Source organism: Zalophus californianus, chromosome 13, assembly GCF_009762305.2.
Source record: "Zalophus californianus isolate mZalCal1 chromosome 13, mZalCal1.pri.v2, whole genome shotgun sequence".
NCBI classification, from domain to species: Eukaryota; Metazoa; Chordata; class Mammalia; order Carnivora; family Otariidae; genus Zalophus; species Zalophus californianus.
This window is the reverse complement of record NC_045607.1, coordinates 69602837-69626212: the sequence shown is the minus strand read 5'-3', so window position 1 is coordinate 69626212 and position 23376 is coordinate 69602837. Positions and strand designations below refer to the sequence as shown.

Sequence of the window (23376 nt, the reverse complement as noted above, 5' to 3'; positions counted from 1 at the left end):
TCCTGTATGGCAGCTCTTCTAACAGAGTGCAGGTTTCCTCCTTGTGAAGTGCAGATTTTCTCCATCTTCACTCATTCTGCCAGTCTGAGAGGGTGACCCACCATGGCTGAGTTTTGTCTCAGATTACCCATAGGCCCACTCTCCATGTTCTCCTTACGTTCGCCAATGTTGTAGTTGCTTGTTTGTTTGAGTGTCCTTTTCCTTGGGTGTTGTCAACTTCTCTTGAAAAGCAGGTAAGATGAATTTGCTCCATACCACGGACAGGAAAGAACTGGAGGGAGACCTGCTTCTTCGTTCAACCTGATAGCCAAGCACAAAGGTCTTCTTGCTGCGAGGGCTCAGCCCCTAAGCAGGAGGCCCCCTAGGGATCCATGTTGGATCCCTGCCGCCCTCTCTCTGAGCCTGCTCCCTTTTGCCGAGAGAAGGCTGTGTCTTTTGGAATGCTTGAGCTCCTCAAAGAGAGGAAAATTAGAAGGTACTCCTTGTGCCTAAAGGAAAAAGGAATGTGGGTGTTAGAGTGACCACCAAGACTGAGAGGGTTCCTAGGACCAGGGCTGTCCCAGACAAAGCACAATGGATCGGTTACCCTAGGTGGTATAGGCCTGATGATTTCTGCTGGTAAGACAGAATTAAGTCTTAATTACCCCCAAGAGCCTTCAGGGGCCCTAAAATGAGGTACTTTAAAATAAAAAAGAAATAATAGAGGTTACAGTAGGACATTTGGAAAACATAAGAAATAAGGATGAAATAAGGATGAAATTAAAAATCATCCATAAGTCCAACAGTTAGAGACAGCAGCTGGTATCACTGGAATATATATATGGCTTTCCAGTCCTGTGAATATCCTTTTAATGTCCTGTGATAATGCAGTCTGTTTTTGCCTCTGCCTTTATTTGTACTGGGCTTTGTTTATCGTTCTGTTGTAACGGTTCACCCTCGGTAGATTGTGCTGGAAAGTCTGTAGGAAGCACGCTGGGTATACAGTTTCAGATTTCCTATTTACTTGGTGGTACCTGGGGGCTAAGATAGGCTGGGGGGCCGAACATGGCTGGCCACTTCAGGTCTGGTCTATAGGGACCCTAAACCCGGAGGTGTTCAGCTCTCACATGATGAGTGTTGTTGAGGAAATGAGGACCGTGTCGTGAGCTGGGAAGACTCCAGAAGGAAGAGGCTCCTTGTTCTGCAAAGGCAGGCTGACAGCACTGGTTTAGGGTCCACACTTTCGATGACTCCAAATGTGGTTTATTGCTCAGCTGAAGCAGATGATCACATTTTGTCCCCTAGTTGCCAGCCCTGGCCGCCTAGCTCTTCTCAGGGACCCAAGTGCACTGAATCTTAAGGGCCAGGCTGCTTATCTCTAGTATGTTTCTCGTTATTTAGGAACTGCCTTTCTTCCACCCAGGATCCCCCATGGTGTGCAAGGGCTTCTGATAAATTGGCATGTCCCCTTAGTCATTCAGCCATACCTAAACTTGATGGAGTTAGCTGCCCAATGCTCTCCAGACTTTTTATCCTGAAAGGCTTCCTCTTTTGGTGCCTCAGGCATCAAGGCCTATACTGGGTTTCTGGCAAGGGGACCTCTCTCAATAGTGTGAGATAGGGAGTATGTCAGTGTTGGTATTAACGTTGAGAGATTCTAAAAATGAGTTCAGAAGAGATATATTCCTGTAATTTGTAAGAGATTAGATTGGTGTGAGCTTGAACCGAAGCAGGGGTGGTAGGGAGAGGAGAATTCTAGGAAGAAAACAAAAATCTAATGCTAAGGTCTAGTGTCTAAATTATTCTTATCAGTTACCTGGGTAGACATCAACATTCTCTATCCTGTTGTTATTACTTAGCACATTTATTTAACCATGCCGTTGTCTTCCTGGGTGTGTTAAAGCAGAAACCAAGATTATTATTAGGTAATGATGACACGTAGACTGAGTCCCATAGTCCTAATGTTCCAATAAAGTGGTTGATATAGAGGGGACAGGAAAAATCCTATGCTACCCTAATGATATCAAACGAGTTAGTCTCCTTGTTAGAGAATGCCTTTACTAGAGGAGATTACATGATATGTCTGCTGGTCAAACAAGCAGAGACAGAATCATGGAGCAGCCACCTGAGTTGTCTTCCTGCAGGAAGGGTGGATGTCCACGTCCATTTCTACCCTCACACCTGGTATTCATTCCCACCCCTGCTCCTGACCACAGTTCACTTTCAGAGTAGCAGAAGTTGGCCTTCTGTCTGCTGCTAAAAGAACAGAGAGAAATTAACTTGTTGTCCTGGAGAGACAGGACTCAGATTCTTACTTTCTATTAGTTGAGCACTAACTGGTCTCATACTGTCTCTCTCCTGGTTTATTTACTCCTTCTGAACCATAAATATCCATCCCTCTGCCCCTCTCAAGCTGCCACTCTCCCTCTTCTTCTTGGTGTTCAGGAACCATGATGCTAATGATTACACTTCTTCCCAGTTCCAACTTCCATCAGCGCCATTTGCCGATACCCACAGAAGCAGATCCACATCTGTCTCCCTGCTGGAGCCTTATTGAGAGAGGGCCGTTTGTTTCTTTCTAAGGGTGTTTCTCTTCCTCCTGAGAGCTTTTGTTTTGCCTTTACATATAAGGTTTTAGTTTTCCTTGAGCCCTGTCTAGACTTTTATCAACATTGGTTTTGGAAGAGGAGAACACTCATTTCATTTGTAAGATATTGGCGATGGGTCGCTCTGCCTTAGATTCCTGAACTCTTGAGCTTGGGGAGGGAGAGGATGGCCAAGTAGCAAAGGGAGTAATATTGCCCCTCACTTCCTGAATCGTGCTTCTCTTCTGGGCTTCATGTACTCTCTGCCCTTTCCTACACACTGCATCCCAAGTTACAGTTGAAGTAGATCCTAGCCAGATTTGGGTCTAATAGCCGACACGTGGGTACGGTCCTTGGTGTTAACATCTCAATGCCATCTTTTGTTCTCTTGAAGAGATCTGTGTTACTGAACGCAGAGCTTCTCTGTGTGGGCAGAGCTCTGGGAGAGGTTGATGGGTGGGGGGTGAATTTGTGGAGCCCACACCCTCTGCCCACTTTTGAAGGAAGGAACTTGGGTGAGATGGATGCTGGTTCCATGCCAGGTCTCGGTGTTGCACCCATCCCCTCTTGGAGGTCTCCCTGCTTCCCCACCATGGGCAGTGAGCCTCTGGCAGCCAGTCTCAGCCCTTCAGCCCTTTGATGCTTCACCACCGTCTGTGGGGATGGGTTCGGAGGGGTCTCTGTGGACTGATACACGTTGCTCCACTTTATTTCCCTCTCTCCTCGGATGCAAGAGAGCAGACCTAAAACATGACTTGCATTCTTTTAGTCTGCTCAGAGACTCCAGGGCTTGTCAATGGATGAGTGAGCAGTGGAGCTTGGAATTCTCTATTATGTAGCCCTGTACATGGAAGTGAGATCTGTTGTATTGGAATTTGTGATGTAGTTGATAATTCAGAGCCAAACACATTTACCAATAAAGACAAGTGTGAGATCCATGTTTCCATTGCCTGCTTTTGTCACCTACCAATAATTATTCTTACATGGACTTGAGAAGATAACTGAGTGTTGGGATTCTGAAAAGCACCACGAATGGCTACCTAGAAGTTGTCCCCACTGCTTCCCAGTGAGCTCCCAAGCAGACTCTGCTTTCATGCAGTTCCCTTTGCACCCAGGCAGAGCCAGGACTAGGGTAAGGCAGGTGAGAGCCTCACTTAGGGCACTGAATTTAAAGGAGTACCAACAATCACAGAAATCAAGATAAATAATAAATAATAATAAATAATAAATAAATAATAAATGCCAAAATAAAGGACAAAAAATCAGGGCACCTGGGTGGCTCGGTCCGGTAAACGTCCAACTCTTCAACTCAGCTCAGCTATTGATCTCAGGGTCATGAGTTCGAGCCCCGCATTGGGCTCCATGCTGGGCATGGAACCTACTTAAAGAGAAAAATAAAATAAAAATAAAGGACAGAAAAATAATGCGAAAAAGATCTGCAAGAAAATATCAAACTTTAAAGAAAGATGGATCAGAGAGGGCTGGGATTAAGTGAGTTGAGTGCTGCAAGTTCAGCGTCAGATCTGTCTTTCTTTAAAATTTTGCTATTTCATTATAGCTGTTTGCATTAATTTTTATTTTGAACAGTACTACATTAAAATACTATGCATCTCAATCACTGAATTTGGGGTGTTCCCTTAAATTTTGTGCACAAGGTGAGAATCTCTCTCCTCTCCATGCTAAGCCAGTCCCTGGGCACAGGCTCCTTTCTGGCCTGGATCTTGTGTGAACCTCACCATTGCAAAGCTCAGTTTTGTATACATGAATGGCTGGGCTGATAAGCGTCCAGTCTTTTCTCCCTTCCTGTATTCCTGGCCTGATTGACCTTCCTCACCTCCACCCCATTTGACCCCGGAGAAATATTTCTCTGATGCCCTTTTGCGTCAGCTCAGCACCACCAGCATTAATATCTGCAGAGATGTACACTCTCACCTTCTCACTGCTTGTTTTTTTGTTTTGTGCGTGACTCTCCAGAGTGAGGAAATGAGCAAGGCTGCCAAAAAAAAAAAATAAATAAATAAAAGAGAGAGAGAGAGAAAGAGATTCTTTTAAAAAGGTAGAAAAGATAAGAGGGTCAGAGAACCTTCTTGGTAACTTTGAGAAATAATCTAGGGAAGAAAATTAGATAGAAATCTAATATACAATTGAAATTCTTTTTTAAAAAATGTATTAGATATTGTTTTATTTTTCCAGATTTGGAGTTTCAGCATTACATTTGCTGAATTAAAGATATAATATTTGAGATTTAAAATACTTCATTTTCACTTCAGGGAGGCCGATCGGGCCCTGAATATAAACTCTCCCGTGTGTTCTTTAATGTCATGAGCCCCTTTTGTAAAGTCTGCATTTTTATTATCATTAAACAAGCAGTATCTAATACCTTTTATGTGCCAGGTCCTATGAGTTGGCATTTGCACATTGAAAAAAATGTGAATCCTTGTCAATGCTGCCGGACAGATGTTATTACTCTGTTTTACAGGTGAGCAAACCAGGGCCCAGAGAGGTTAGGAGGAGAATTAACAAACCCGAATTACACCCCGAACACATGGGAGAGTTTATATTCAGGCCCCGATCGGCCTCCCTGAAGTCTGGGGCTCTTTCGTCTAGCCTAATGCTGCTGCTGACCTTTTCCAAAAATAATGTCTAGCAATTTTCTAACTCTAGAAGAGGAATTCTAGTGTTGGCATTGCACCTTTCATGTGGGTTTATCAAGGTAGGCTGAGTGTATTAACCTTCAAACATAAAGACCAGGGAATGCCATATGGCAGGTAGTGAACTTACTGTTGGTGTAAAAAAGAGTCAGTAGCCGCTGATCCCAGGCCCAGTTTCTGATGTAAGGGTCGACCCAGGGCCCCCTGGGTCACTCATGAGTTTTTCTCAATAGAGAAAAGATAATCATGAATAATTGGCCCTTATTCTTTAATTTAAATCACATAAAATCCCACCTTTTCCCCTTCCCCACACCGATTCTGAAACGTTTGCCTTTTTTTCTTTCATTTCAGAAACTCCTAGGAAAAGCATCCAGTACTATATACACCTCTGACTCTTTCTGGAATGCCTTCACTCTTCTGAGATTAGCACATATGTTTCCTAGGTGAACTTGATGTCTGTCTTTCAGAGGCCAGAGTTCAAAGAGTGCCAAGTGTTTTAGGAGCAAATGGAGGTGCACACATTTACTGAGTTTCTGTAGGCAGTGCTGTGAGTGTTGGGGCACCCACAGTTCCTGCCTGGTCACCTTGTTCTAGGGAGGCTGAGGGGACACAGAGGCTAATAATGCCTTCTCCCCAGCCATTCTACAGGCAACCAATTTCGATGCCAGCCCTGTGTGAGTATCTCATAGGACAGACAAATCACTTTTCCAGCTCACACTCTATTACTCATTCTTTTTTTTCCATGCAAACTGCCTAGTTAAAAGGGGTCAAAATTCTCAGAGATATTTAGCTTCTGGAGGGGGATCTCTTTGAAAACATGAGTCAGCACTCATAAGTGGCATTTCTTCCATGGGAAAAACACAATCAGGAGCTTCATAAGGTCAGGGGACATCAAGGAGCTGATATTTTTAAACACCTGCTTTGTTACAGGCGCACATGCTTACACATATTCATATATGTGACCAGTACCTCATATTTGTTTTTAGTAAGTAGAGTAACACGTGTTCCCCCAAAACATCAGAAGTCTTCACTGGGCTTGATGAGCGCAGATGAGTTAGAACGGTGATGTTAGCTAAAGTGCACACGTTCTTTTCTGACCCAGTGTTTACTCTCTTAATTATCTTGATAACTTAGAGAAGACCCAAGTATGAATTGTTCAACTGCAGTTTGAAGTCCATTGTGACAAATAATGATACAATCAAAATATGGTTTATTGGAGAACTCCAGGCCCCCTGAGTCCCCCCTTGCCTCTATCAGCACAAGATGCTGAGCTTGGGCAGCCCTTTGGTGTTTGTGGAGAGGTAGCCCGAGAGCGTCTTGGAGAGACTACCTGGAATGAGATTTCAGAAGAAAGGGGTTGAAATATTTCCAAAGAGAATTCGATGGATCTCTTGCTTCCCCTAGGATGGGGGTTGTGTGCACTTTTGCATGTGCCTAGGTACATTTGCCAATATGGAAAATTTGCCCAATGAAATGAAATAAAACAAATCTCTGACTAACAAGCCTATCTGGGACATTTAACAGTGAAACTCCAAGATGGCGCGGGGTAGAGAGGATGGGGAGAAAAGTTCAGGTTAGGCTCACCGTATATAATCATACGTCTCTGGCGGATGATGAATGTGTGTAATCAGGAAGTCATGTCTTACTTGGGAATCCAGTGGCAGTAGGTCGCTGAATGATATTGGAAACTGCAGATGGAAATACTTACTGACAATTTTCTAGGTTTCTAATCATGGACTGTTCAATGGATAAACAAGTGCTTTGGCATCTCTGGCTTCTAGAACAGTGCCCAGGACATGGTAGGTGCATAATAAACCTGATGAAGAACTGAATGAACAGATGAAGGGATAATTGTATCTACTGTATTTGTAATCTGACTGTAGCTTTGAGGGCAAAATACATCTCTGCTTCACTGAATGTCAGGCATGGCTAAGAAGCGAAACATTCCTCTGATTCTGTTAGGAGCAGAAGTTAGGTAGCCTTCCCATTTGAATGGCATGTTAGCTACCCCTGTGGCCATGTCCATTCACTGTTGGGTTGAAAGCTTTCTTCCTGTTCTTCTCTTCCACTTCCCAAGTGGTTTACATTTTGAGAATTCTCCTGTGTGGTTTTGTAAAATGGGTTTCAGGCATGATAATGCTTTATGTTTTGTATTATGAGATAATAATTTCTCAGGAGACCTCAAGTTCAAGTTCTTTATGGAGGAGAACTGGCCACAAGGGAGGCACGTAGAGGCTTCCAGAAGGAGACCAAAAAGAGAAGGGATATGAAGCCTGAAAGAAAAGAAATTCTGGAAAAATGAGAATAGACTGACCCTCAGGGGCTAAGGCAATGGCCACTGGGAAGATTTGAAGTTCAAGGACCAAGAAAAGGCTGCTTAGAAAGATGATTGGGGTGCCCTTTGTCTAAAAGAAACCCATGGGGTGCTTGGGTGGCTCAGTCAGTTAAGCATCCGACTCTTGATATTGGCTCAGTTCATGATCTCAGGGTCCTGAGATTGAGCCCCACATGGGGATCCACTCTCAGTTGGGGAGTCTACTTGGGATTCTTTCTTTCTCCCCTCTGCCCCACCCCCTTCTTGTGTGCACTTGCCTGCTCTCTCTCTCAAGTAAATAAATAAATCTTTTTTTTTTTAAGAAACTCAGAAGGTTCTAGGGAAGGGGAAGGGAGTTTTCAGGGTCAACCCTCTAGGTATGTCAGATGGCTTCTTCCTGGGACTAACATGTAAGTTTCGAGTGACTATCGTGTGATTAATACATGCCAGCCACTGTGCAATGTGCTCTACATACATTTATCTCATTTAATTTACACAGTTGTCTATGCAAGAGGTATTATTATTACTTTAATCTCACAGTGGAAAAAAATAAGGCACAGAAAAATTAAGCAACTTGCCCAAAGACATGCAGCTACCGGGCAGAAGAGCTAGGGTTTGAACCGAGACAGCCCGAGTCCAGAGACTGTTTTCTTATGCACATGCCGACCTAGTGTCCGTCTCTCTGCCTCTGCCTAGCCAGACAGCCAGTCCTCTCTCATGCTTCCCCAACATGTACACATGGGCCCACAGAGGATTTGAGGCAGTTTACATTGGGGATTTAGCTAGTTTAACTAATGAGATGGTATATCTACAACTTTTCTCATTTTGCCCATAGTTTACATCCTGAAATTCCCTCTTATTTTATCAAAAGTACTTTTTGCATTCTAAATAGCCTGTGATGACTCAGTAGAAAGTGATCTCAAGTGGGGAAGACCAGGGTCTCAAGGCTTCATCTTTGATGGAGAGCTACCCGATAATAGCCGAATGGCTTTGGGAGGTGATGGTAGAGCCTCCCGGTGGCCTTCTGTTTGAGCTTTGCCCAGCCTCTTCCTTCTCAAAGACCCAGCAAAGCTGGGGAACAACACTGTTAGAGGAGGTCTGTACCTATTTACCCTTGACCCTGCACCATCCAGCTAGCCAGCCAGCTGTTGGCAGTCATCAGCAAGCAGAAGCTTTTGGACTTGTCCTCACTCTGTGGTACCTTTTGTTCTGTGTGAGTGTGTGTGTGTGCGTGTGCATGCGTGCGTGTGTGTGTGTGTGTGTGAGAGAGAGAGAGACGGGGCAGGGGGATAACTGGAGATTCTAAGAATCAAATCCTCACAACCAATATCTATCAAAATTGAGTCACTAGAAGTGAGGCTAGAGAATCTGCATTGTTAAGCCCCCAGCTGATTCTGATGCGTGTCAGAGTTTAGGATGGTTGCTCCGGGCCAGACTCATGGTGGAAGTTCCTCTTCCAGAAGGACCATGAAACTCAGTGAGATGTGGAGACACGCACTGTAGGGATAGGCTTGTACTTTTGTTGCTGGTGAGTTTTTCCTGGCCCTCCCTCCTTGCTGACATTCGGCTACCCTCTCTGGCCTGCAAAAGCTTTTACAAGGTCTTTCTGAATACAGAGATATTTCACTCATGATGGGTTAGGACATTGGAAGTGGGATTTGGGGGCCATAGTAGCACAGGGGCTCAAACGGCATTTAAGGAATAGTCTTGTTATTCTAAGCATAACAGCAGTGTCTTCATGATAAAATGACTCCTATTTCTAAACATTCAATATGGAAATGGACTGGTAACTAGATCCATTTATTAGTTGGGGGTTCCTGATGTACTAACAATGTACTAGACACAATGAAACAGGTAAATGAATAGCAGATGAGAGGAATTTCTCCTTTATTATTTCACAAACACATCATAAAATTACTAAAATCCAAAAATCCCTAAACTTTACTAGTTGAAGAGGAAAAGATCCTATAGTCACTTGGGAAATTTTGTAATCCACACAATGCATAACAAAATGCAGATATGCACAAACTGGGTCAGATTAGGCTCAGCACTTTGATAATTCTATATTTAAATGATAAGAAACTTAAAGTTTACTTTAGAAAGTCAAGTTCTGCATGGAGCACTGGGTGTTATACGCAAACAATGAATCATGGAACACTACATCAAAAACTAATGATGTAATATATGGTGATTAACATAACATAATAATAAAATAAATAAATAAATAAAAGATTTTATTATTAAAAAGAAGAAAGTCAAGTTCACCAACTCACTTATTTTCTTCAGAGAAAATATACTATCATAACGCAAAATGGTAAAAATGTTGATTGCTGTGTAACTTAGTATTTGTAGCATAAGGAATGATTGGGATCTGATTTCATCCCTCCCACAAATTCTTAAGTTTCTTTTGGAATTTCATCTTATGTGATTTAATCTGTGCAAAATAATGTAAGAAGAGATAATAGGATTTAAGGAGAGAAATGATTGAATCATCGTGTCCCAATAAAAAGTGGTCAAATTGCATTTTGCTACGTAATGAATTCTGTTCCAACTTACTTTGACATAAATAAGATTGGGTAAGAGAAACCAGAAGTAAATCAAATAAATTAATAAAACTATTGGAGCTGCTTCAATTTTGTCCCCCAGACAGTGTCTGCTTATTTGTATAATAGAAGCTGCTCTTGTAAATTAAAACCCTGGCATGCCACTCGGTTGAAAGCAAAATTTTAAGGAAGAGTTAATAAATTCTGGGGCCAGATTAGGGTGCTTTCTAATTTCTCCAATATCAATAGTCCCTTTGAAAACTGAAATTTGAAGCCTGGGAGAACAAGGTTCAACTCTCAGCTAGACTTTCTTTAAAAAAAACAAAAACAAAAACAATAAGATTGCAGATACAGACGTGGATACAATATTGATGATTAGCTGTTCTTCATATTTTCTTAATTATACACATTTACGGAACATGAGGAAAGTTTTTCATTTTGTCTAGACGGAGGCTGTGTCTCCATTGGCAGAATATATCACCATATTTGTGCATCTTGTGCAAAATTGAATTTGCATCTCTGCCGCCACTCGTAGGGGGTTCATTATCTTGCAGTACAACCACTGGGAAAAATACAATTTTCAGTGTTTTAATGAAACTGTGGTCTTCTCATAATGCTTATGATGCTTGAACAATTTGTTAGGCACAATTTATCACAGACGCTTAACACTAATTATACTGTGTATAGTGCCAGTAAGGGTGATTTAAAATATTTCCTTTATTTAATATATTTCGGTGCAAATAGGATATTTTGCAACTGCACTATTATTTGTATTTTTCAGAACTGAGATGTCTTCTCAAAATGCTAAGCATAAAAGATAAAGCCACAGGGTGCCTGGGTGGCTCAGTCAGTTAAATGACTGGCTCTTGGTTTCAGCTCAGGTTGTGATCTTGGGGTCCTGGGATTGATCATCATCATCATCATCATCACCATCGTTGGGCTCCATGCTCAGTGGGGTGTCTGCTTCAGGATTCTCTCTCTCCCTCTGCCCCTCCCTCTACTTGCGTGAGGGCTTGTGTGCGCTCTCTCTCTCTCCCAAATAAATAAATTAATTAAAAAGAAAAAGATAAAGCTACTAAGCTAAACATACAATGTGTAAATTATGTACTACATGTGGTCGAGGTAATGGATGGGAAAACCCTGTCTTCTTGCTTCCTACTTAGCCGAGGGCAGGAGAAAGGAGCAGTGCCTTTACCAGCCTGAGATGTGCCTCCTGGATGAACTAGAATTTTGTAGCTCTGGGGTAGAGATGACTGAGGCCCCTGCAGGTTACGCATCTTCAAAATCTGTGATCTAATATAGCGTCATTTATCAAAAAAATAGTTAGCATTTATAGATGGCTTCACTGATTGGAAACCTAAGAGACCAGAAGCTGATGTTCCAATGATCCCTTGAAAATGAGGCTCGAGTGACAAATCATTGAAAGGGAATCGAGTTCTGAGTAGTGGGGTCGAGAACCTGAAACACGATCTCCAGTTATTAAACAGTTTTTTTGAAAGATGGTGATTGCACATTCATGATTTCAGAGACCCTAGAGCTTTATGTTAAAAACACAATTTAGATGTGCAACGGACCTCATGCTCTTTGTGCGGTAACAAGCCGAGTACGTGAAATAAACTTGTAGTAGAATAAAGTTATCCTTTTTTTTTTTTTTGCTTTTCATAATCCTGAAAAGCATTATGAGAAGCACATGTGAAAGCCCAAAACTGAAATAAGTTTGGACAACTTCAAAAGAAAAGGTGTTAGGAGGACCTATTTCTTATGAGTCTTATTTAAACCAAGCATTCAGAATGGTTTTCTGACAGCGATCTTGAAGATGCTATGCTTTTTTTACTGTGAAGTTTCCACCAACAGTTTATTTTTTTAAGATTTTATTTATTTATTTGAGAGAGAGAGGGAGAGAGAGCACAAGCAGGGGGAGCTGCAGAGGGAGAGGGAGAATTCGGCTCTCTCCTGAGCGGGGAGCTTGATCCCAGGACCCAGGGATCATGACCTGAGCCGAAGGCAGATGCTTAACCAGCTGAGCCACCCAGGTGCCCCTGCACCAATAGTTTAATTAGCCAGAAAATGAGGTCTTCAAAGAACTTAGAACACATTATAGATGGGAAATGGGATTTTAGCTCTGTAGGTCCACACTGTGTGCTTCTGTAGATAGATGTGACTGCTAGGAAGATTCCCTGTGGACTTGGCTAAAGCAAGTCCATGCAAAGAAATTCCCACAGTGAGAAAGTTAAGATTTTAACACTTTGTGAGGCGGGCATGTGTTCCCATATCTTCCTTCAAAGGAGAAATTTCAATTTGAACCGTGGATCCATGGGAAGTTCTTCCCAAACGTACAGAGCCATTGGTCCCCTAACCTGCTTAAAGCCCAACATTTGCTGGTTTGGAGGAGTGTGATTGCTACCCAAGCATCTCCTAGGCTTGGTGTTCAAGTCCAGCCTTGGTTGTTATCACTCAAACCTCGAGCTTCCACTCCAGCTCGGTGCCTCGACCGAGCAATGGCGGTTGCACAGTCACGATTTCAGAGACCCTAGAGTTTTATGTTAAAAACACAATTTAGATGTGCAATGGACCTTGTGCTCTTTGTGCTGTTTCAGACCAGTTTTGCCCACATTCCACTTGTCCCACTGTGCAGAGGTCTATAGGACTTGTCACTGGAGTCTGGTTGCCAAATGCCTTTCCCTGAACATATTGAGTGAGAAGATTCTTTCCTATCTTTTTGCCCACTATCTCCCATTACCTTTATCTCAACACCTTTTCCTTGACCTGACCCTTCATCAGCTTGAAAGCACTTCTTACTTCTAGATTTTGCTTAGTTGGTATTTTCTGGGCCACTGAATAGTTTTCACTGGGTAATATAAAACAGAGACAGAGTGAGCCAGGAAGCAGATGTCTCTTGGGTGGTGTGCGTCTTTGAGAGTTGGAATTTGAAGTCTCTGTATGAAAGGAACAGTGAATGGGTGTAATTAGTCAGGCTGATGAAGGAGTAAAACCTGGTAAGCAATTTTTCTTGACTGGCTTAATGAAAAGCATTAGCTATCAGTTTCTGCCTAAACTAGCTGAGGGTAAAACAAGTGTGGGGTTGGAACAAAAGATAAAGATCCGCGTGGGCTTGGGCTCTGTTCCCGAGAATAAGTTTTGCTTGGGCGGAAGGTATGTGGTTCAACCAAAAAAAAAAAAAAGAGAAAGAGAGACAGAAAGATCAATGACTTGTGGTACTTCTTCATGTATTTTATTTTAGGAGAATTGATGTAGTTCAAGAAATGGAATGGGTTCTTGTAAAGGCCCAAACTGGTATTCTGAAACCAGTGTGAGTGTATTGTTCATTTTCATCTCACCTGTTGAGCCGGGGACTTTCCCTAGGTCAGCTTTCAAGACCCAGTGAATTTTTAAGGATTGACTTAAGGTTATTTCCCATTATCCTGCATCTTTTCCTGGTTGTGTGAATCTGGCCTGCTTGTGTGAAGGGCCTGGACACATTCGTCTCTAAGTGACTAGCAAGAAATTCAGCGCCCCCTGGAAGGGATATTTTCCTGCTGTCAAAGGAACTAAAAAATAATACCCTGGCATCATTTATGACAGCTAGTAGAGGCCGTGGAGCCAGATGATGCAAGGTTCAAGAGGAATATAAATTGATATCCAAAAACAAAAATGGCAGCCTCTCTGGAGCTTGACCATAAGCGTACTTAGTGTTCTTCACACAGAAGACCAAACACATTGATGCTCGCATCCAGAATGTGGTCCAAGACAATGTTTATCTTTCTGGCTGTCACCAGTTACTGCCTCTAGGGGTATTGGGTGACCATCTATAATAAGATGGCAGCATCCATCTCAAATTGGCTTTGTTATATAGATTCCAGCTTTCTGCCTTGGATGCCAGTAGAAAAATCTAACTTGGGGAACTACAGAAGGGCTGGGTCCACATTTTTTTTTCCTCAAGAAAAAGACTATTTGTGTTATTTAAGGTTGCACACTATTTCCTTGATGTAAATGGGGGACAGACGGGACACTGAATCTTGTTTTGTGTTCTATTTGCTTAAGATTGAAATACTCTTTATAAGAAGTGACAAAACCCATTTTTTTTTTTAAGGTACGTGACTTCTTGACAAACCACAGAATAGAACAGAAAACAAAACAAATCCAGCCTTATTACTTTCCAAGTAGTTAATAATGCAAATAAAAGTCAGCCAGGACACAGAAAGCAGAAGAAAATGTTATTCTTGGTTTCAGATGCTAGAGATGGACATTGATAGAACTTAACCAGTCTGGGAAGAGAAAGGAGAGGAAACTTGTTTTGAGATGTACCGTGTCCAAAGTGTTTCCAGCCCAGTCTCTCAGCTAGAGTTCACATTTAGGCAATTATTTATGGGTGAGGAAAGTGAGCCAGGGAGAATTTAAGTAAGACTCATGGTCTTAGCAGAAAGTGGCAGAGACAAGCTGCAAACTCAGGTTCTGCCTCCACCTCATGTCATGGAGCATCTGGCCACCAACCCCATGGAGATCCTAAAGGGATCAGACCCCATCTTTACAGTGTTCCACACACTGTGAAGTTGACCTACACTAGACCCACTTCAACCCACAGCAGACCGGTGGGTCCATAATCATGACAAATCACAGGTTACAATATCTGCTTTGGTTCAAATCCCTGAAAAGCTCAGCCTTTATCGGTTGGCTAATTGCCTCATGGATAGAATTTCTCCATTTGTTATTAGTGACAGCAGTGACTTTTTAAAATGGCTCTTTGAAAAAATTTTTCTCCCTTTCTGTAATTCTAAATTACCCTTGATGCATTAAACACGATCCCAAAGTGCTTTTGTATGTTAGATTGGATACAACTTTAACGTATCACTGGTGGCATATTATAAGGGTATAACATTTTCAGCCATCACCAGGGGGAAACGACACCGCTCTTGTCCTTACAACACCATCACGGTTACCGGCCTGGAGACAGTGGCACCAGAGAGACCTGAGCCTTAATCCTGGTGCCACATTGTTGCTCCTGAGTAACCTTGGCACGTCACAGAGTCTCAGTCGGCCTCAGTTTCCACTCTGTGAAGTGATATTAACAACACTATAAAAATACTAATGACTGCTATTTTGGGGCACTTATTAAGAGCCAGCTGCTGTGCTAAGCTCTTTGCCGACATCATCACAGTATCCATAAAATGAGGGTAATAATGCCCACCTGCTCTGGGTCTTGTGCATCTCCAGTGATTTGGAAAGCATCTGATGCATTTAGCACAAAGCCTAGCTTATTGCGGTCAATAAATGTTGTTACTGTTTTCCTGTCTGTCCCTTTCCTTCTCCTTCTCAGCTCAGGTCACATTAGGTTCCCGGTCACTCAGGCTCTGGTGCTGGGACATAGCAGGTCCATGGGTGTGACTGATCAGTGCTAATGACCAGGACCCTCATCATTTTCATGGGACAGGTACTGAGCCAGGCCGGGGCTTATGCATTATGTTAACCCTGCAAGGTAAAATGCCATGAAGGGGCCATTTGATGAACTGCTGGAGTGAGGGTCCATGTCTTATTCTTAGCTTTAGATGTTTTGTCCTGAGTAGAACAGATGTAGATCAGACTTCATGGATCTTTTCTTACCCTCTGGGACCAGTTTACAGCTGGCCGTATGGAGGGAGGCTCTTAGTGACCAGAGCAGGAATTTGGGAGAAAAATACTTCAGGGGTCTAGAAGAGAGTGCCAGTTATAAATGAGCTTTCTACATCCATAAGGTGTCTTGAAATGATCCCGTAAGCAATCACCTTGGCAGGAACAGGCATGATTTAAAAATGCTTATCTCTGATCGTCTAACAAAGGTTGAGGACATGAAGCTCTTCTTGATCATATAACAACTAGGAAATATACCTGAATCTGGGGGGATTATCTTCTTGTGAGTTATATTCTAAGGAAATGCTTCTTGATCGCTTTCACCGAAGTACTCTGACCGGTAGAAGTCTCAGGGTGTCACTCTAAGATACTTTCTTCAATTGTAATATTTCTTTGAAGTCACAAATTTTATTGTGGTTTGGTTATCTAGTTCTGCATAACAGACTACGCCCAACTTTGGCACTATAAACAAGAACAGGGCGCCTGGGTGGCTCAGATGGTTAAGCGTCTGCCTTCAGCTCAGGTCATGATCCCAGGGTCCTGGGATCGAGTACCGCATCGGGCTCCCTGCTCCTTGGGAGCCTGCTTCTCCCTCTGCTTCTCTCTCTCTCTCTCTCCCTCTCTTTCCCTCTGTCTTTCATGAATAAATAAATAAAATCTTTAAAAATAAATAAACAAGAACAGTTTATTATTTCTCAAAATTCTGTGGGTCAATGGTCGTTTTCTACTTCATATGGTGTTGGCTTGGACATTAGGAAGGTCCAAAGTGGTCTCTTGCACAAGGCAGGCAATTGGTGATTGCTGGCTAGGAATTTTGCTGGCAAGGGCCACATGTACTTCTCTGTATGGACACCTGTGCTTCCTCCTATCATGGAAGACATGAGGTAGTCAAATTTATTATAAAAAGTACAACAGTGAAAGTTGCCAGGCCTTCTTGGGGCTTAGGGTCTAGAACCAGTGCTGTCTCACTTTCCCTGCATTCTGTTGGTTAAAGCAGGTCATAGGCCCCACCTGGATTCAAAGGGAGGAACTTACACAAGAACATAAAAACAGGGAGATGTGGTTTATTGGATGTCACCGAAGTATCAGTCTACTACAACTTGGGAATTTTGCACACTATTCCAGAATATATCTGTTATATTTTAGTATAAAAATATATCCACCCAAATAGTCAAGTAAAATGAATTGTTATGGAAGTTATGGCAATATTCATCCTATGGTTTTGTTGCTTAACCTGGGCATGCTACCATGGTCATGATGCTTGGGAAAGTGAGTTTCAGGCTTTTCTTCTTTTCTCAGCTGAGTCTTGGGACCCAGTAGGGCTGATTTGGGAGGAAAGTGGGAGACGGCCCAGATGATTGATTCATTTATTTTTCTCACTTAGTACACATCTATGGCTGAATTCCAAAACCAATAGCAGCACTTTTTAATGCTGTTTATGTCTATGTTTTTACCCTTTAGCCCCTGGAATTGAATAAATTGTTATAAATTAGAACCTACAAAAATATAGAAAGGACCCTGTTTTGTTACGATGTCCAGGGATGTAACTTAACTTGTTTGGCTCAGCCAATATGTTCTGCTTGAAAAAACAAAGGATTCTTTGCCTGCATGTGTCACACTGAAAGTATTTTTTTAAGAGATGAACTTGGGCCAATATGATAGTAAGATGGATATAGATTAGGGGAGCTGTAGGGTATGGTTTTAGTAACCCCACCTGATTCATTTCTCTGATGGCAGAGGAGTGTTTCACCACAGGCAGTAACAAGGATACTTTGAAATAGCGTGGCAGCCAGAAAACAAATTATATATCTAAATGTATCTGCCCTTATTTCAGGTCAAAGTCTGCAAATTATCCAAAGGACGTATTTCTTGCTTAAGTTATCTGAGCTCTGCTGCCCGAGCAGAGCTGTATATTACAGTCTGATAGAGCCCAGAGAGAAGGGGGGACCCCCAAGCACGTAGAATCCACACAGAGTGCGGGAATCGTTGTGGCTAGCATTAGCTCCGCCTCCCACATCTTCAACTGTCTGGGTGACACACTCCATCTGGTACGTCTGCCAAACTACCACTGCCAACTCGGAAACCTGACTTCTAAAAACTAGAATTGAATTTCTTCACCCATTCCCTCCATTGTATTAGCTAAAGTTTCAAACACACAGAAACGTTAAAGGAATTGTCCAGTGAATACCATAGAGACATCTGGAATCTGCAGTGAGGATCTCTTTACCCTAACAGTCCATCGGTTTTCAGAAGCACTTCAGAGTAGACAACAGGACATTTCAACCCTAAATACTTCAAGGAGCACAAGCTAGAGTTCAATATTTATTTATGGTTTCTCTCGTTCTCTCTCTTTCTCCCTCCCTCCTTCTTTCCCTTCCTCCCCCTTCCCTTCCTTCTTCTCCTCCTTCCTTCCTCCTTTCCTTCTCTCCCTCTCTTTCTCTTTCTTTTTTTGAGATGAAAGTTACGGGCAATGAAACATACTAGCCTTAAATGTCCTATTCCGTGACCTTTGACACACGCATGCTCCCGTGTAACACAAAGCCCCATCAAGATCCAGAACATACTATCACCCCATAAAGCTTTCTCCTGTGTCCTTCCAGTTAATTCCCTCCAGCCACACTCCATCAGACACAGTCACTATTCTAGTTTTTTTACAAACCACAGATTCATCTTGTCTGCTCTAGAGCTTCACATGAATGGAAGCCTATAGTATATATTCTGTCTAAGAACTGGGCTTTTTAAAAATCAGATACTTTTTAAAAATCTTCAGCTTTGGAAGCGTATTGCTCCTTTTGCTGCCTCACAGAAGCAGGAACTGTTGCTCTGGGAGTCATCCCTGATGGCTCAGCAATGTTGATATCAGTCCCGATATCAGAGCCTGCAGCAGCCGCTTGTGGACAAGGCGGCCGCGGACGTGTGGGCTGGCGCTGGAAGGGGACAAAAGGCATGGCGTGCCCCTCCAGACACCGCGGATCCGGGGCGCGGCTGTGTTTATCAGCGGGTTGGCCTCTGTGTCTACCAGCCAGGCTCTGTATTATTGATTTTATTCTGCTTGTTCCATGAGACAAAGGAGGAAATCGTTTGCCACAGAGCGCGCAGTGTGATCCACAGGGAGAATGGTGTGTATCTCTGGAGCAGGGTGCGGATGCTTGGCCAAGTAGACAGATGCTGCCCACTCTGCCTCTAGTTGTCGAAAGAGAAGCAGCGAGCCAGAGCTGACATTAACTTTGAGGCTTTTCCAAACCCACAGAGCAATTTTGACAACAAGAAACAGGTCACCCTCCTTTCTGAGATGGATGCGGTACATTCAGTAACAAAGAGAGGGCAACACAGATGAAATGCGCCCCAGGAGGCCCCTCCAACTAAGTTGTGCAAGGAGATCTCATTAGGCTGTTAAATCCAGGAGACCAGACTGCAACGAGTATGTTCCCAGGGCTGAGGTGTTCGGTGTTACTCGGATAAACGAAAAATCTAACAGGTGCCCAGAAATTGCATGCACGTCGGACCCCACGCTTGGAGGGGTTTTAATAGTCTGCACTGCACACCCACATTAATCTAAGAAATACGCTGCTCCAAAGCCTTGAATGCATTCCAACTGTGAGCTGGTTCTCGTTGTTTTGCATTTCACATGCTTAATTTAATGGGACACAGTTTGTATAACCAGACCAGCAGCAATCACGCTTATCTTCACTAACAGATGATTTTATTTAGTTAGCTCCGTACGTTAATGGGTCATTGGCTGCTGAGCCAAGGCAAAGTTGAGCAATTTGGGGGGCTTATTGCAGTTTCAGCCAACTCAGCTTTCGGTTCTATCTCATTACACGGACCAGTCAGATTCTACTCGGCAAGTAACAGAACGATTCCCCCTGCTACCACCCCACCTCCACTTAAATATCCTATCTGAACTTCAGTGCCTGGCTTAAGGCTAGTCAAGACCAAGAAGAATTGAGTTTTACAGTCTGGAAATACTGTGGTCATGTAAAATTATCATCCAAGCAATAGTTCGTCCACAAAAATCTTGCTGTGAAGTCTCATTTACAAATATATAGAAACATGAGTGATGACAGACATCAAATGAAGAAATTGCCATATACACCTCAAAACAACAGATTCTATCAATCACCTTTAATATTGTCTATGATGCCTTCAAAAAAACCACACAGGACGGGGGACACAATTCATAAGTCCTTCCCTCTACTTAGTTACAGCAAAGACTAATAGATAGAGGGAAATTGGACAGGCATCAGAGAAGATAGGGCATTTGCAACTTGACTGGGCTGGAATACAATTGCAGGAAAATATATAGATCTATGATTCAAACTTATCCAAGCAATAATGGGAAAAAATATAACCCTTAGCTAACAGGGCAAGCTGGGACAATACCTTCACAATTTTCCAAACTCAGGACAAACAGAAGGAAGTAAGGGGTGGAGAGACAGCAGGATATTGACAATAAGACAAACAATACGGACAGGAGGCTCATTGGACTTTGTATTCTTTTTTTTTTTTACTATCTTTTAAATCTTAAAGACATACTTTGCAACTTTCCAGTCCCAACTTTTAAGCAATTATTTTGATGCCGAGATTTCTATTTTCTCTGAACCTGGGGATGCTGCCTGGATGCAATTTTAGAGGTGAATAGGTTTGGAAGTTCCTGGCACTTTTGACCCATTACCTGTCTTGTTCACAGCAGCCATCTTCGATGAAAGGCTTTTTTAATTGCTTTTCCCTGGAAGTGATTCTCCCCAAGCAGCTCTCCTCTTCTCCATTTCATCCTGTCCTGGCCGCCAGATAATCAAATCCTAGGAGAGGGATGGGTCTCTGGAGCCTGTGGCCAGGCACCCAGAGCCACATAAGAAAGCAGAGGTTTTGGGGGCACCTGTGTGGTTCAGTTGATTAAGCATCAAACTTTGGCTCAGGTCATGATCTTGGGGTCCTGGGATCAAGCCCCACATCGGGCTCCGTGCTCAGTGGGGAGTCTGCTTCTCCCTCTCTCTCCCTCTGCCCCCGATCCTGCTCTCTCACTCTCTCAAATAAATAAAAATCATTCAAAAAAAAAAAAAAAAAAAAGAAAAAGAAAGAAAGACAGAAAGCAGAGGTTTTTCAGAAAGGCAGAGTTTGTCTGTGGGGTTGCCTTGGTTTCTTGGTAAGGTTTTACGGCTTTTAAAATGATGCTTTATCGTCTCTTTAAATGTTAAAGAAGGAAGTCCCTTCGAATCCCTGATGGCATTCAATTACGGTCACGATTATAAAATGTCTCAGATCTTTGGGGAGTGTGAGCAAATCAATAGAGTGTTGCAGGGAAGGGAACATAAAGCTCTTAAGGCTTGCCTTTGCCAGGTTTTGCTCCCTTCTGCCACTCAGCCCCGCAAGCAGGAGAAGACTGTAGTACAAGGGTCTTGCTTGCTGGGTGGAGGCGGGTGGGGATTGACTGCCTAACAATAAAGGACAAACGGTGCCTTGAGATCTTTAACTCATTTGATGAGATTCTTAAAGGGTGTGATAGGGCACTGCTATGTTCTCTTGCAGAAGACCGTGTCAATTTCTAAATAGCATTTTCCTAGGATTCTCAGGCCGCCCCATTTGAGTTAGCCTCTCTCTGTCTCTCTCTGTCTTTGTCTCTCTCTTTCTCTCTTTGGTTGTTGTTGTTCTGTTAAGATAGGTTCTCGGGGAACCAAATCAAAGATGGTTGATCTGTTTTTAATTTTTTTTCTCAACAAGGCAACTTTAGTTATGCGCATGGCTACACTTCCGGAAGAAATGATATAGCTAATTTAGATTGAGTGGATGATTTGGTCATTCAGGTGAAAGTGCATGCACGCATTTGTTCAGCAACTATTTGTTGAGCGCTCGTTGGTGCCAGGCACTGTTCAAGAATGCACAAGCTCCACGAGGGTAGGGATGATGGTTTCCTTTACCCACTGTTATATCCTCAGTGCTCCAAACACTGCCTGTCTGGGAGGAGGTGCAGTAACATGTTGGATGGATATAGCATGCCGTGATAGAAATTTGAAAGCACATATTTTTGTCCCTAAGGCTAACCCAGTTCTCATGTCTTGTGGAATCCTGCAAAATGGGAAGGAAAGAAGTGATTTCATGTTAGCTCTCTATGGTGTGTCTCTAAAGTGATGTCGTGTTCTGCAGTATTCTGGGTGCTGTAGCCCTTTTACACATCTCTGAAAGGAAAATGGCAGAGGATAAGTACATTTAAAGGCTCCACTTGTGGGGCGCCTGGGTGGCTCCATCAGTTGAGCATCTGACTCTTGATCTCTGCTCAGGTTATGATCTCAGGGTCGTGAGATCGAGCCCTGCGTCGGGCTCTGCGCTTTTGGAGTCTGCTTGAGATTCTCTCTCTTCCTCTCCCTCTGCCCCTTCCCCCACTCGTGCACTATCTCTCTAAATAAATACAATCTTTTTTTTTTTAAAGGCTCTTGCTTATGTTAAAGAAATAGACGTTTCAACAAAATGCCTTTTCCCCTGTTATTTTTGACTACATAAGTAGTACTACTTACACAATAAATTATCTCCTACCATACATTTATTTATTTCTTTATTTATGTATTTATTTATTTATTGAGAGGGAGAGAGTGGAGGCAAGGTGGAGCGAGAGGGTGAGAGAAAACCTTAAGCAGGCTCCACTCCCAGTGAGGAGCCAGACTCGGGGCTTGATCTCACAACCCCGAGGGGTTCCCGATAAGAAGGGTGGCAAGGCTGGCCACTGGGATAGGTGAGAATAAATGGGTCAGTGAGGAGTCAAGGTAACCCTTGGGAATTCCCTGACAGTAGCTGGGAATGAGAAGCAGGAGTGGGCATCATAGGGTGGGGGGACACCTTCCTTTCATAGAATGGCTCATCGGAGTCACTGTCAGAGCTCCAAGAAAGTGATGCGGCTATTGTTAATGTCATTGTGCCCATTTCTTAATGTCATTGTGCCCATTTGACGCAGGAAGCAGCCTGGGGTTGGGGGGGGCTGTTGTGACTTCTCATGGCTAGACAGCTTGCCAGTAGAAGAGGTCCCCTTCTAAGCCCAAGTCCTTCACCCCCATGTCCTGCTTCCCCCAAGACCCTGTGCTGTGGGTATTGCTGTGACATCGTTTGAGCTTCGGTGGTGACTTCCGCCCCAGGGCCTGTAGCACCAGTCTCCATGGTCACTTGCCTGCTGGCAAAGGAGTCCCTTGGGTGCTGGCACCTCGAGTCCTGTCTCTGGTCAAAAACATCATGAGGCTGAGAATGAGGCCTGGACCCATGTGGGATTGGCACAGCAGGACCCAGAAGGACAAGGCACAGGAGTAAGCACCTGCTCCCTCCGTGGCCTCACAAGCCGCTTCCTTGGGGCCCTTCTGTTTGATAGCTCACGTGTTGGTCACTCACATTAGCTGGGCTGGCCAATTCCATCTCGCTCCTGCCACACGGGGGGCAGCAGAGGGCAGAAATGTTAGCTGAAAAGTCCTGTGCAGGACAGACCCAGGGATGTTGGAGGCTCTGTAGCTACGGGAACCACCACCTAGCCCTAGGGTGGGCGGAAGGCCAGACCCACTGTCCTGGGCTCCGTGCTCCCTCTGACCCGCAAGGAGAGCCAGAGGCAGAAAAGCCGATCAGACAAGACAAGGAGGAAAGGTCCTCTCTGCTACTGCTTATTCTTTCCCTGATAGCCACTGTTGGCTTAGAACACCAGCTTCATAAGACAGAGTCATCTCTGA

General features: G+C 43.4%; 1 protein-coding gene across 5 annotated transcripts in view; it reads left to right on the top strand.

Annotated features, from left to right (window-relative positions):
- The window catches only part of NTRK2 (neurotrophic receptor tyrosine kinase 2), a 331355-nt gene that overhangs the window by 195184 nt on the left and 112795 nt on the right, over window positions 1–23376 (top strand). The window contains exon 16 of one of the 5 annotated variants that reach the window (XM_027614955.2): window positions 5567–5583. The exons of the other annotated variants lie outside the window; for them this stretch is intronic. Within the exon in view, the coding sequence (XP_027470756.1) occupies window positions 5567–5568 (2 nt within the window). The 3' untranslated portion in view covers window positions 5569–5583. Of the gene's footprint in view, window positions 1–5566; window positions 5584–23376 lie in introns of those variants that run through there. 5 annotated transcript variants of the gene reach the window in all.